Genomic DNA, 13,128 nt, shown 5'->3' with positions numbered 1-13,128 from the left:
TGGAGGATGGTAGTGTACATAGTGAAGTTATCTTGAGTCCCTAGGAGACTGTTCCTTCTGATTTTATGTGCTACCAGCAGAAAGCCAAGTCTTTGAAGCTAAATAAAATAATAGGAAAAATATATGTTTACATATATGGAAATAATTATAACACATCTGTCATTACAGTATCTCAATATTCAATGTTCAGTGCAGTTTATCTGAATTTTGAGTGATCAAATGCAGTGGATCTAAATTCAGAACAGTGTAATGATGTTAGTGTGCTTTGGTTATCTGTTTCCAGTCTTTTACAGTTAAACCAAGATGCATTATCAGTTTCTGGATATCTTAGCACTAAAGAAAAGATTGGTTGAACATCAAAAGAATTGATTGTACATAATTCTCAAAGTGACCCGATAAAATTTTGTAAACAAATAATTATAATAGTAATAATAATAATACTTTTTTTTCTAAGTGATCGAACTTTTAAACTGAAAGCACTGCACTAAAAGCAAAACTGATTTAAATTAGAGCTATCTTATGGTCCCTGGAATATGAAGCAAAGCTACGCCACTCCGAGATAGAAGTTTGATTTTATTTAATTTTATTGTTTACAAAATTGAAGTATTTTCTGCAACTAGTGTTAAGAATACATTTAGTCATGACAGTGATAGTTTGCTTTTCTTTTCAATCTTGTCATGCTGACTTGGTGAACTCTTTTCCCCATCAAGCTTATGATTATCTGAGTACAAGCTGGTTTCTTATTAGCAAAAGAATTGATTACTTTCTTTAAATTAAAGGAGGTTAGATTTTTTATTTTTATTTTTCTTATAGAATGCAGTAGCTTACTCAAGTACAGAAACTGGAAATAAATTTATTAATAGGGATTTAGAAATAGGTTCATTGATGCTGTGTAAGGCTCTTCTGAATCAAGGTAGGTCCTATGAGAAAGTTTCATTTTCTATTCTAATTAGGAGTTTAGGACAACTCATTTTCTGTTCCATAATTTGGTCCAAAAAAAAAAAGGAAAGGAAGAAAGCAGAGTTGAACAAACAGCTCAAAAGACAGTTTGGTCTCAGTTTACTGGGTCACACTTGGGAGGCGAAAGTTCATATTTGACAAGTCAAAACTTGGCCACATAGTCACATCAAGTAGTGCAGCACAGAAATAAAGAGAAGAGGGGCCATTCAGTTTAGTTGTACATTTTTTTTATTTTTTATTTTTTATTATTTTTTTTTTACGACAAACCAATAGGTTAGTTTAGTTATACATCTTAAAGTTGCAGTTTAGTTATCTACTTTAAAGACGGTTCTTAATGAACCAAGGTCATCATGATATACCATACAATCTAGATAGTGCATTATTGGTGTATCAGTTAATCTTTATGTTAGACTTCAATCGACACTAGAATCATCAAGGTGCTTGTGGTTATGATTATATAAGTAGACTTGGTATTCAGCAGTCCCATTAGAACGAATAGACTTTTTCTTTACAGTTCTTGGTTTCAGTCCCTCTTTCTGTCTATAATCAAGAAATCCTGAGAGCCTACTGATACGTCAAACCAAAGAATGCTCATTTGGAGGATCATCAAGTGAGATAGCTTTTATAGGTTTCTAGTGTTTTTGGCATAGAGAACTAAAACTTCTGATTTTAGCACTCTCGCTAGAAGATATCAAGTTTCACTAGGCTGCTCATAAACTATTTTTCTGATGTATTAATATGGCTTGTATTTTATGCTTAACATGATAAGTTAACACGGACATAATGGCAAGAACAAAGAAGGGCTGGTTTGGTTGGTTGAAGAGGCTCTTTACTCCTGAATCAAAGACAAACACGAAAAAGGTTACACACACTCTTTCTCATTTGTTTTAACTGATTATTAGTGTACTTCATTAGCGTAATATATCTGTTACTTTCTATACTGATACAGATATCAAACAAGTGGAGGTGGATTTTTGGAAGGCTTGAGCTTCAGGATTACCCTTCTCAGCCTGTGCTTACAGCATCAGAAAGAGCATTTCGTGTAGTTACAGAAGAGCAGAAAAAACATGCATTGATTGTTGCAAGAGCAACAGTGGTTGCAGCCGAAGCAGCTGTAGCTGCTGCCCAAGCTGCAGCTGACGTTGTGCACCTAACGGGAGCTTCACATTCTTTCTACCATTTCACAAAGTTCGACAGGAACTTGGCTGCCATTAAAATTCAAAGTGCTTATCGTGCGCATCTTGTGAGCTTCTTAAAACTTATACTTTATTTCTTGTTCTCCCTTATTTATGGAAAACAACTACTAGTACATATGATTTAGGATTTCAATGCATAGGGAAAATCTTATCGTGAGATTTGCTTAAAGTTTCCGGGAAAAGTTGACAAACAACTGAAACCATTTCAATTTAGTTACGGTGTACATGTTCCTGTCAATCTTTATTTTGTTGTTGCATCAGATTGGAGTTTTAATGACACCTTGAATTTCCTGTTTACATGAAGTATCAAACACTCAACCTTTTAGAGAAATGGTTCCTTAAGGAAGTTAGGAATAACTCCTATTAATTATATTGTACATTAAAATGGAAATATATAGTTTAACTGAAATATAAACTTATAACGTAATTAGATTTATATCATGCAGTGTGGATACCATTCATGCCATGTCTCTAGCTATCTGGGGCGGATCTGTTTAGTAGGCAGCCTGGGCTGCAGCCCAGATATAAATCTTGATAGTATTAGGAAATTTATATGTGCACTACATGTGATTGTACATCAGTTGAAATGGTTAGGATATTAGATCCCCAGCCTAGGAGATGTGTGTTTGAGTCCCAACCCTCTTTTTATTTAATTTTTTTTTCCATCTTCTTTTCTTTGTTTTCATGTTGGCCATTCTTTTTAGCAATAATCTCTCCCCCTCTACTTAAAATAGTTAAGAGGATACATATGCTACCATTCTCTGCCAATCTCTAGGGTTTAATGACAATAATTAGTCACTGACGATGTGTTGAACTATCATGTCATTATTGATCTTCATTCTTATGCACTCTGACCTATGTATAAATGTTACGAGAAAAAAAATCTTTGACTTCGCCAAAAAACATACACATGAATTAGCCTACCCTACTCTGAGATCCGCCTCTGCTAGCTATAATCTAACTTTCAAGTGTAATAGGCCAGGAAAGCATTGCGAGCCTTACGAGGACTGGTCAGGCTTCAAGCCATAGTTCGTGGCCGAGCTGTGAGACGTCAAGCACTCATCTCTTTGAAGCGGTTGCCATCTAAGGGAAAAGGGCAGACAGAGGTTAATAATAAGAAGAGCATTTCTGCCGCAGTTGTGAGATGCAATGGTAGCGAAAAGAAGCATCTCAGGATACCAAAAGGGGAGTTGGATAAGAAAGAAATAACTGTAAGTCACATATATCATGTATACAATAATATTTATTATTTTCTTAGATGGAGTTGGTGTGGCTGCACTTGGTTTAGGGTCGGGATCTATCAATAAATTTATATTCATGGTTTGTGCGTCAGAAGACGAGAAGTTAATTAAAATTGAAAACAAATATGTGATGTACTAGCACCTATCTGTGAGCACAAAGAAACATGCAGCATGGTGAATCTGCAGACATTCTTATCTGAAGTCCTTCATTCTTAAATTTACCTAGGATTGGATTCTGTTCTCCTAGTTTAAGCCTCCTTAATGTTCTCTGAAGCCACCACATACGAATTTACTGGAGATTGTTGTTCTATATGGATTTCTGGACAGATTTTATGTAGCAGGAATCAGATAAGGTGGGATGACAGTCTAATTTCAAAAGAGGACATTGATGCAATATGGCTAAAAAAGCAAGAGGCAAGAATCAAAAGAGACCGGATGAAGAAATACTCGTACTCCCTCCGGGTACACTATTTTATTTGAAGTCATATGAACTCCTCTTAATATCCGTAAAAACAGTAATCTAAAATAAATCCATAATTGTTTTGTTGGCCAGGCTCAACATAACTATAGCTGCACTTTAGTTTCGTTTTGTAACTTTGTGCGGCATAATCATATTTTCAGGAAAGCAGGAATGTGAAAGTGTTAGAAGATGTAATCGGTATTACTAATGGACTTTGTGGAACTTCACCAGTTAAATTAAGACATTTGAGAAATGAATATTCGGTGGAAGGTCGATGAGTGCGTGCCTTTCAATTTTAAGACAATCTTTTTGTATGTCAAGCAAAACAGAACTCTGCTCAAGATTAAGACCATAGTTTGAGGGCAACTTCTCCAGACCATTTTTGTTCAAGCTGCATTGGTGGACAGAACTGGACCTGCAAACGAGAGACAAGACTGATCTAAAGTATGCCAAAACAACGAGTAGGGGGATAATATATGGGATGGACAGTACAATATATCAGAGTTTACCTTTTAAAAATGAAATTGGCTTTTCTCTTGCAATGCAACGTTACCGGCCTAGTCATACAGGCATACATATATGTAATAAAAATGTATAGGCTTTTCTCTTGGATTATTGGATCTATATTTATCAATGTAGCATCTCTGTTATAAACTGTATCAAGTCAAATCCTTTTGTCACTGCTAAAGTGCTAATTGACTAGCAAGTTGTGAAACATTTAATCAAACCTTGCAAAAAATGTAACTACACGAATGTTTCATCATTTATTTTCACTTCTTACTAAGACCACTCGTAATTTGTTTTACTCCAAATAGCTGTTATTAATCCATGAATCAATTCTCTGCATATGTTTCAACTGTGTAACAACCTCTTATTCTTCAACACGCACGACCCATATTGTGTAATCTAACTTTTAATTAAGTCATACAGGCAACCAATTCCCACATCCAACCATTTATTCAGCTGATTTACTCCATGTTTATTTTGTTCACGGCCTAATTCTTGTCCAAGACGAGTAACCCATAAGTATGTTTGGGGTTCAAGACGTGGTTTAAAGAAGCAAATAGTCTGCTCCAATAACACCACAACAGTTTTGCATAAGCAAGTTGATATAGTAATTGATTTGGCAGACTGATATAGTAATCTGTTCTGCTGTTCAACCTATAAGTCTGTTCACAAGGTTTAAACTCCAAGATCCTCCGTTCTATGTATGTAATGGATAACCAAATCTAAATCATTTCTAACTTCTCTAGTTGTATGGCGAATACATAACAGCATGATCACCCTATGTTTCAAACATTTGTATCAAATCACATGTAAACCTTCATTTTCAACTTTCCAAGAACGTACTATATCTATTATCTAATATCTCCAAACGAAGAATGCTCCAACAAAAAATTGTAACTAGTGAAGATAGTCGATCAGGAACCAAACAAATGTGAAGACATTGTAAAATTTAAGTAAATTATATCTTCTTTAAATATGATAATAAACAAGATCATAAATACAATAAACACAATCTATCTTATATATAAGCTAGGGATTTACAGTAATATGGGGAGCGAGATTGAGTTAATAACACTCCTGCTGGATTGCAAAATTTATGCTCCCTATGGACAACCATGGATATTCTAATATTGCTCCATCATCAACATTGTCATGATAAGCATGGTCCTCTAACTGGAACTGGTAATTATCAGCTGTGCTCTCATTCTCGGGAGCATTGAAATCATTCATCTTGTCTGCAATATCATAATTTTCAGACAACTTAGGGTACTGCTCATACTTAGGCTTCTTGAGAGCACTGAACTCGGCAACTATATCATCCCAATCAGGCAATTTTGGGTGGACATGTTTTAGAGGTTGGAAGGTAACAAGCTGTAACTGGTTTTTGCCATCCTCGTCGTCCTTTTTCATTATATCAGTTTGCACCACTGAGTCTGGAAATAGAGCGAGAATATTCTTTTTGAATGTAGGGTTTACAAGATTCCCAGGCAACAGATTGACAGCAGTTTCGACAAAATCCTCCCCGTAACGCTCTTTGAAGAAGTCCCTGATCTTTTCAAGCTCAGGGATCACCCCACATCTCAATCTTGAAGAAGCGAAGACAAGACTTGAAACGGCTTCAGCTAGGGTTCTCTGACCACATTTCTTGTGCGTTCGTATATAAAAGAAGTGTCTGAGGATGATCTTGCAGAAGTGCTCGAGCAGATCGTACGCCGCAGAATCATCTCTGATGTGCTGCTCTTGTTTGATCCTGTTGTTGAGTTCCTCTAAGTCTAGCTTCTCAAGATCTTTGCGCAATTGCAAAGAAATAACAGATCGCTGAATTTTCATGCAGTCGAGCCGGGATCGTGCTTGTTTCAGTAGTTTCTTCACTTTCTTGCACTCTGAAGCTTTTGCCCAACCCAAAATCGGCATGTCGTGTTCTGGGGTTTGGGAAGACGAATGAGGTAGCGCAAGAAAGCAAATATATATAGCTAGGAAATTTGGTTTTCTCTTATTTCCCTAAAAACGACGAGGCGGGTATTTTATACTGCAATACTGGTAAGTACGACAGTAGTGGTAAGTCGTTGTCTAACCGGACTTCATATCATTCTTGGATTGGAAAATGGAAACTGGTTTCCCTTTCCAGGGTGGTGTTGGATTGAAAGGAACCCTATTTTAATTGCTTCTTTCTCACGTTACCTATCCAAACGGTAATAATTGCAAGTTACTTCTTGTTTTTCGGTAAATGAAAAGGTATACACTACATTTATCCAAAACAAATAAGAAGGGGAAGCAAAAGAGAAACATTTTGCGGCCGGATTAGTCAACGGGATCGACGGCATCAAACAAGCTGGTCATACGGCACTACAGGTGATGGTGATCTGAAGATGGTATAATCGATAACCCAAGGAACTCCAGAGACCGACTACTTAACATTACAACATTAGTTATGTCTGATCGTATCTTGAAATAAATTTCAGACTATTCTTGTCACCTGAAGGATCTAGATAGAAGAGTGGGCTAGGCAATCTGGAACCAGTATCAAAGTTTTACCTTGCGTGGTTTCAAAGTTATAAATAAATCTCAAGGCATTTAGAAAATCACCAGTCAATATGCCTGCAGTGTTCAAGTCTCGAACTCTTTCTTTAACGCACTGATCAATACTTCGGCTTTTTTAGGAATCCTTACTGTTCTACCATTTTCTTCTGCACCTTCCTTCCAGTTCTGGGCACCATCTTCAAGTGGAGATAAAGGATTCGCACATTCTCTGAGTGTCTAACAGTTACAAAGAGGCCATAACATACCGGGCAGTAAACACAATCTTCATTTATTAGTATCAACCCAAAATCTTTTCTGAGAATTTCCTTGATTTTGTATTAGCAGATATGAGGCACAGTTGATTATTTGAAGAGTCATGTAGATCTTTCCTATTTTCAAAATCAGCAATTAATACAGTTCTGTTTACTCTGATTAACCAAAAGTGTTGTCGTCCAAATTTTTTTGGTCTGAAAAAATTGTTCAAATTGTTTAACAATTTAACTATAACACAAGTTCATTATTTATCGAGAACAAACATTATTGCAAACAACATTAGTCAGGTAGCAATTCTCAGACATCAGAACAAAACAAGTCTAGTGATCTAGAAACTAACATCAACTCAGACAAAAGGTATTAACAAGTAATAGTAGTTACACATCAAGAATATAGTTGTAAGTGTGTCTGGTGTATCATCCGGTACATTTCACAATATAACGAAAGGAACAAACTTCAAAATAAAAATTAATCAACTCTAAATAGGGTCATAAGGTCATACATTGTATATGTAATACACTGCAGCTGACGCTTTTTCCAGCTCGGAGACGCTTTACTTGAGATGAATTCTCTAGTGTGTATTTAACAAGATCTCAGACAATGGATGCTACCGTTCGGTAATCTGCAACATAATGGATACTGCATATAATTCTGATACGAGATGGCAAAAATGTAGAAGCTGATCTAAGATACTTTTTTTTTAGGGTAATGAAATAACTTCATTAGGCATAAGCCCTTCCACGACCACAAGGATCAAATACAAGAGGTTACAGGCCACCTCTCATACACACTAAGCTAAGAAAACAGAAAAATGCGCAAAAACACGCTTATTGTACAAACCAAAGGGTGAAACGTCTGAAACGAAAACAGAAAAAACTAAATCAAAGCTAAAGCATAGTAACTCTCTCATGTCTAAACTAACGACAAGGAATCACTAACACATTAATCTCAAGACATCAATTTGCGTACTCTCTATGTTAGTGACGTCGAAAGAACAAACATGAGAGGATCTTTCCTAGCTAGGCTAGGAAATCATTCCTCAATTACCTCATCCTCCACAGGGGCTTGGACCTCCAACACTTGCCCCAAATCCACCCCAAAGCCATGTACACTGACCCGGCCCGTGTCCACCTGCGCACTCAACAGCTCTGCTAGAGTCAACCTGATAGGGGCAAAAACACCTAACAAAGATATCATATTATCACTGTAAATAAACAGAAAATAGAGGTCATTACCCGCAGAGAATTGGTGATATTAAGACTAAAAGACACAAGAAACACAAACATATGCGTAAACTAGAAATCTAGCAGACTCGACCTAAGAGCAAAAACCTAATTAATAAGCTAATCTAAACTCGACCAAAAATTATGAAATTAATACACACTAACTAGACACAGTGGCAGACTAGCACACAAATTTTGAGGGTATTCAGAGTTGGTTTGATTGGCGAACAAAAATAAATAAAACATAAAGTACTTTTGAAAACAGAATATGAATGTAAATATGAGAGAAAATAGCTAGGAACTTCTCTCCACTACTAGACACGCTTCAATCACCCCAAAACAATGTCAATGATTATAGATGAATGCATTCACAGTTAAGCCAATGTCGTTAAGTCATTAACCATATTACGTTATCTTACATGTCATGTTAAGTGAAATGTTGTTATCGACTTAATTATATTCTTAATTAATTGATCTATAAAATGTCGGTATCTAGACCAAATGACTGAAATCATGAAGATTTAAGAACGGTTGAGTAACAACAAATAATCTAAAATCAATGTCGGTAGCCTTAAATTGCTAATAAATCACTTTACACAAGTAGCTACAAGGAACTTGTTATCTCTCACATAATATGCAACGATATGTCAGTCATGTATACATTCAAGATAATAAATCCTAAAACATGCATCAAAGTGTCGACACAAAGAAACATGCAATAGAATTATCAATGAACAATCAGTAAATGAATTCTCATATGAAATTATATAAATCAGTTGGGGTTTGAAATCAAATACATATCTAGAGCTTTGATTAACCAATAACTATTAAGGAGTTTAGCTACACATAATCTTAAATAAGAGTATCAAATAATACATGAGCACATAATTAAAGGAGGAGAAAAAAAACTTGATAATCGGTAAGAGAGATCGAACCCTCTTTTGCTTTTCTCCCTTTCGTCAATTTCTCTTTCTTTTCTTTTCTTTTCTCTTCTTCTCTTCTCTTCTCTGCCTCTGCCTCTGTGCCTCTCTTCTCCTTAATTAACTTGTCCTCTCTTTGTCTTATGCTAGGTTAATTAACCTAGCCCTCCTCACGTGCTCAATCCAACCCAACTAAGATCAGGGCTTCTTCCTTAATCCATTTGCTCTCCAAAATATAAAAACTCATAATGCAATGATTAATCTATTTTTCTTTATTTAACTTCAAAATATTTAAAAATAAATAAAATTAATTAAAAATATAAAAATATAATAAAATAATTAAGTAATAGAAATAATTAACATAATAAAAGTCACGTAACAAAATATGTGACTTTCACATCCCCAGCTCCGCATCCAGACGTCGGGCCGCCAATTTCTAGCTCTTGTTTCTCTGACCACGCAGGCGGCCACGCATCACCAGCGATCGAAGCACGATCTTACCCAAAGAAGTCGCAGTTAACCCTAGCTTCGTAGGGGCACATTCATCACTTCCAAGGCATGATCGTGCCTGCTACGCTTCCCTCCAGGTGAAGCTTCCTCCCCTTGACGCCGCCGAGTGCCAGAGATCCTCTCCGGCGCTGGAGCTTCAGTTGGTCGCTGGATCTGCAACCTCATGCTCCTAGAGATCGGAGGAGGCACAATAGTTTCGAGAACCAGGCTCACAGATCCCTGAAAAACCGCAGCTGGCGCCCTAGGGTTTAGGGACACTGCAGGTTGGGGATCCGGAGGTGCAGCTTCCTCCTCTGACTCAGCCTGGATCTCAAAAGGGCAGCCCTACCCCTTATGGTTGATACTAAAAGGAATTCCAAGACTAAGAAAAAAAAAGATGGACTGGTTAGGTGGACCATGATGGATGGTGCAAGTTCTGCACCTTCTCAGCAAACGCAAATACATGTACTCCACGTAAACTATCTCCTCCGGAGATATGCGTAGTCGGCACTCAAGGCGTACATGAGCATGCAGAGGTACAATAACCCTAACCCTAGGAACACCACTGAACAATGTAGCCTCTTCCACCTGCAACACAGGGTGATCAATGGTTTCACCAATCAATTGCGTTGTTGGAACCGTCGTAAGAGTCGGCAGGATTCCTCGGATCTCAACCTAGATCCAAACGAAATCAAGAGGAACTGCCATAAGATCTGAGAAACCATCATAGTCATTGATGAGGATAATGGCTCGCTGAAACGCCCATGGACCTCCCTTCTTCACTTGATCCCTATCCTTCGCAGTCCTGAAGGTGAACATATAGCAATGCCCCCTTGCTTGCACCTCCACCGGCATGTTCAACTTTCACATCAACCGCACAGTGCCGCAAAATTGATCGAATGGTGCAGCCCTAGTCGTGTTTAACTTGCCAACTAGGTAAAACCTAAGAGCAACAAAACCTCCCTTCTTCTATTTGAGATTGCCAAGATCAACGATCTCATCATCTTTGTTGGAGAGCGAGAGCCTGGAAGCTACTGACGCAGCCATAGTAAGATCAACACCGCACATATGAGTTTTCTCACCAAAAACCTAACCCTAAACACGAGAGCGCCTTGGAGAGGAAGAGAGAAAAATCCGCGGTATTTGTTATATCGATCTTCTTGTTAGTTTCTGATCTAAGATACATTCCAGCAAGTTGAAAATTAATAAATATCCATTTACCTGATGATTTGTGAAAAAGTTCCCAATGAATATGACATATTCTCATAGTTATTAGTAACATGAGCATTGTGCAACCAATAACTGATATGACCCTCCTGGCATGCAGCAAAACTCTGAGTAATTTGATTTTCATGATGTGGTAAAATCAAGTCAATACCACCACCATGAATATCAAACTTGAATGTAAGGTAAAGAGCGCTCAAGGCACTTCATTCTATGTACCAACCCAGCCTTCCTTGTCCCCTAGTGCTGTCCAACTTGGCTCTTCAGGCTTTGCAGACTGAATAAAATATCAGGAAGTTTTGAGATAAATTTACAACTGTAGCAACAAGATAATTTGTGACAGTTTCAAACCTTCCACAGTGCTAAGTCTGCCAGATTCCTCTTACTTGAATCAACAGAAACATGTTCACCCGGCCTAACATATCCAACTTTTGCCCAGATAATTGGCCATACTTTGGGAATTTGTTGATCACAGCAAAAGATACATCACCACCAACTAAGTAGCCATAGTCATTGTTGATGATCTACAAGATAAGACAACCATTTAGAATGACACTCAGGTGCCAGAAGAAACAAAGCAGAAAAACATCACATATGATAAAAAGAAAAAGTTTTTGTACAAATTACTTAAATAAGGTATTGGTGATATAGAGCAGCCAAAGATACTACCAACAGAAGCCAAAGATACCGTGGATAGATAGTATAAAGGGAAATCAAAGCTACTGCCAACCTGTGTAAAAGCTACTGTCAATCTATGTAAATGCTACTACCAACCAATCAGATTGAGACTACAAAGGGAAATTAAAACTACTGCACAACAACTGCAAATCTACTTTATCAGAAAATCAAATCTACTACAAAAGATGGAAAGAGCTACTTCACTGTTTCGAAAGCGTGTTCAACAAGGTTTCCATTTCAAGTAAAGAAAACACAAAAATAATGAATTGTAGTGAGGCAACTAAAAATCTGTGTTATCATATCTATTATCTGTTCCATGTGATTAGAAACACAAGGCTCATGGGTTGGATTGCGGCATTGGAGGTCGCCCGAAAGTGATTTCTTTAACTTATTACATTTTCCTCAAGCTCATTCGCTTGACAAATTATCTGAGATGTCCAGACATTTTCAAGCATCAGCTTAACTAAACTAATAAAGTAAATAAAAGAATCAGGCATAGGTAATTAATGCAAAGAACACCCAAATAATAAGATTACACAAGTTAGAGAACATACTCTGATATGAAACTACATACAATTATATTTACGTCATATGAGTAGCCTAAAATACATGCATTTAATAAGTTCGTCCTGTTTCTACATTGCTTAAGAGCTAGTTAATTTAAAGAGTTTTGAAGATGGAATGAACACTGATAATAATTCAGATTTCATGTTCCAAATTCAATTGGTTTTATACAAACACCATGACATGGAAAACACAAGCTAGGCAACTAAATGAGAAACCTCATATATCATAATTCAGTTGATGAACTATGAGTGTATCTCACTTGGACCAACAAGTGAAAGCGGGCATAACTGCTTCAAATTTCCAAAACCAACTGATGATAAACAACTATAAAAATCAGTTGGCTAGCAAGTTATTTGCATAGAACCAGGCCAAATAGTTATATAAAAGATGAATACAGAACTACTACTGGATTCAAGCACAAGACTAACCAGGATTCTGTCCTATAGAATTTTAGATTTCTAGACTAGTGCGCAGCCAGCATGGTTGTCATTTAAGCCAATCATCTAATTGCTGATATACATCTTGAATTGTCCACTTGAACTAATAAATTTACTGTTCAAAAAGCAATAGATCAAAGCACAGCCGCTATGTTTGAATAGGTAAATTGATCAGAGTGAGGGTGAGAATTTTACCGGTAGAGGACGTCGAGAGTGACGGCAGTGGTGGCGTGGCCAATGTGGGCACTAGGCGGTGACGCTGCAGATGTACATGCTGACATGGCCGGGACGAGGGGCTTGAAAGGCTCCTTCTGCCGCGTCATCAAATTGTAAAGCTCCAACTAGAACATCTGGGAACACAATCGATCTGCTTAATGTTTTTCAAGTCAACTCACTTCTGCAGTTCTTTTACTTCAGTCCACTTCCCATTTTC

At 37.1% G+C, this 13,128-nt stretch overlaps 2 protein-coding genes and 1 pseudogene across 2 annotated transcripts; 1 reads left to right on the top strand and 2 right to left on the bottom strand.

Moving 5' to 3' along the window:
- Positions 1-1,691: 1,691 nt before the first annotated feature.
- LOC126796971 (protein IQ-DOMAIN 12) lies at positions 1,692-4,135 on the top strand. The gene is made up of 5 exons (XM_050523677.1): positions 1,692-1,821; positions 1,910-2,203; positions 3,134-3,367; positions 3,725-3,859; positions 4,019-4,135. Exons 1-5 carry the CDS (start codon positions 1,744-1,746, stop codon positions 4,133-4,135), a joined length of 858 nt encoding a protein of 285 aa, XP_050379634.1. The 5' UTR covers positions 1,692-1,743.
- A 1,294-nt stretch (positions 4,136-5,429) lies between these two features.
- Positions 5,430-6,278, bottom strand: LOC126796970 (uncharacterized). The gene has a single exon (XM_050523676.1). It carries the CDS (start codon positions 6,276-6,278, stop codon positions 5,430-5,432), a length of 849 nt encoding a protein of 282 aa, XP_050379633.1.
- Positions 6,279-6,849: 571 nt separating this feature from the next.
- Positions 6,850-13,018, bottom strand: LOC126796969 (cysteine--tRNA ligase 2, cytoplasmic-like; annotated as a pseudogene).
- Between the last annotated feature and the right edge of the window lie 110 nt (positions 13,019-13,128).

The sequence above is a fragment of the Argentina anserina genome, chromosome 6 (genome assembly GCF_933775445.1).
Source record: "Argentina anserina chromosome 6, drPotAnse1.1, whole genome shotgun sequence".
In the NCBI taxonomy this organism is placed as follows: Eukaryota; Viridiplantae; Streptophyta; class Magnoliopsida; order Rosales; family Rosaceae; genus Argentina; species Argentina anserina.
The sequence above is the reverse complement of the archived record's forward strand: the minus strand, read 5'-3'. Positions and strand labels throughout refer to the sequence as shown.

Excerpts from the sequence above, each read along its gene's own strand:
- LOC126796971 (XM_050523677.1), top strand. The coding sequence starts at position 1,744 with ATGGCAAGAACAAAGAAGGGCTGGTTTGGTTGGTTGAAGAGGCTCTTT. Across the intron at positions 1,822-1,909 it reads CAAAGACAAACACGAAAAAG|ATATCAAACAAGTGGAGGTG; the intron begins GTTACACACACT and ends ATACTGATACAG. Across the intron at positions 3,860-4,018 it reads AATACTCGTACTCCCTCCGG|GAAAGCAGGAATGTGAAAGT; the intron begins GTACACTATTTT and ends TCATATTTTCAG.
- LOC126796970 (XM_050523676.1), bottom strand. The coding sequence starts at position 6,278 with ATGCCGATTTTGGGTTGGGCAAAAGCTTCAGAGTGCAAGAAAGTGAAG.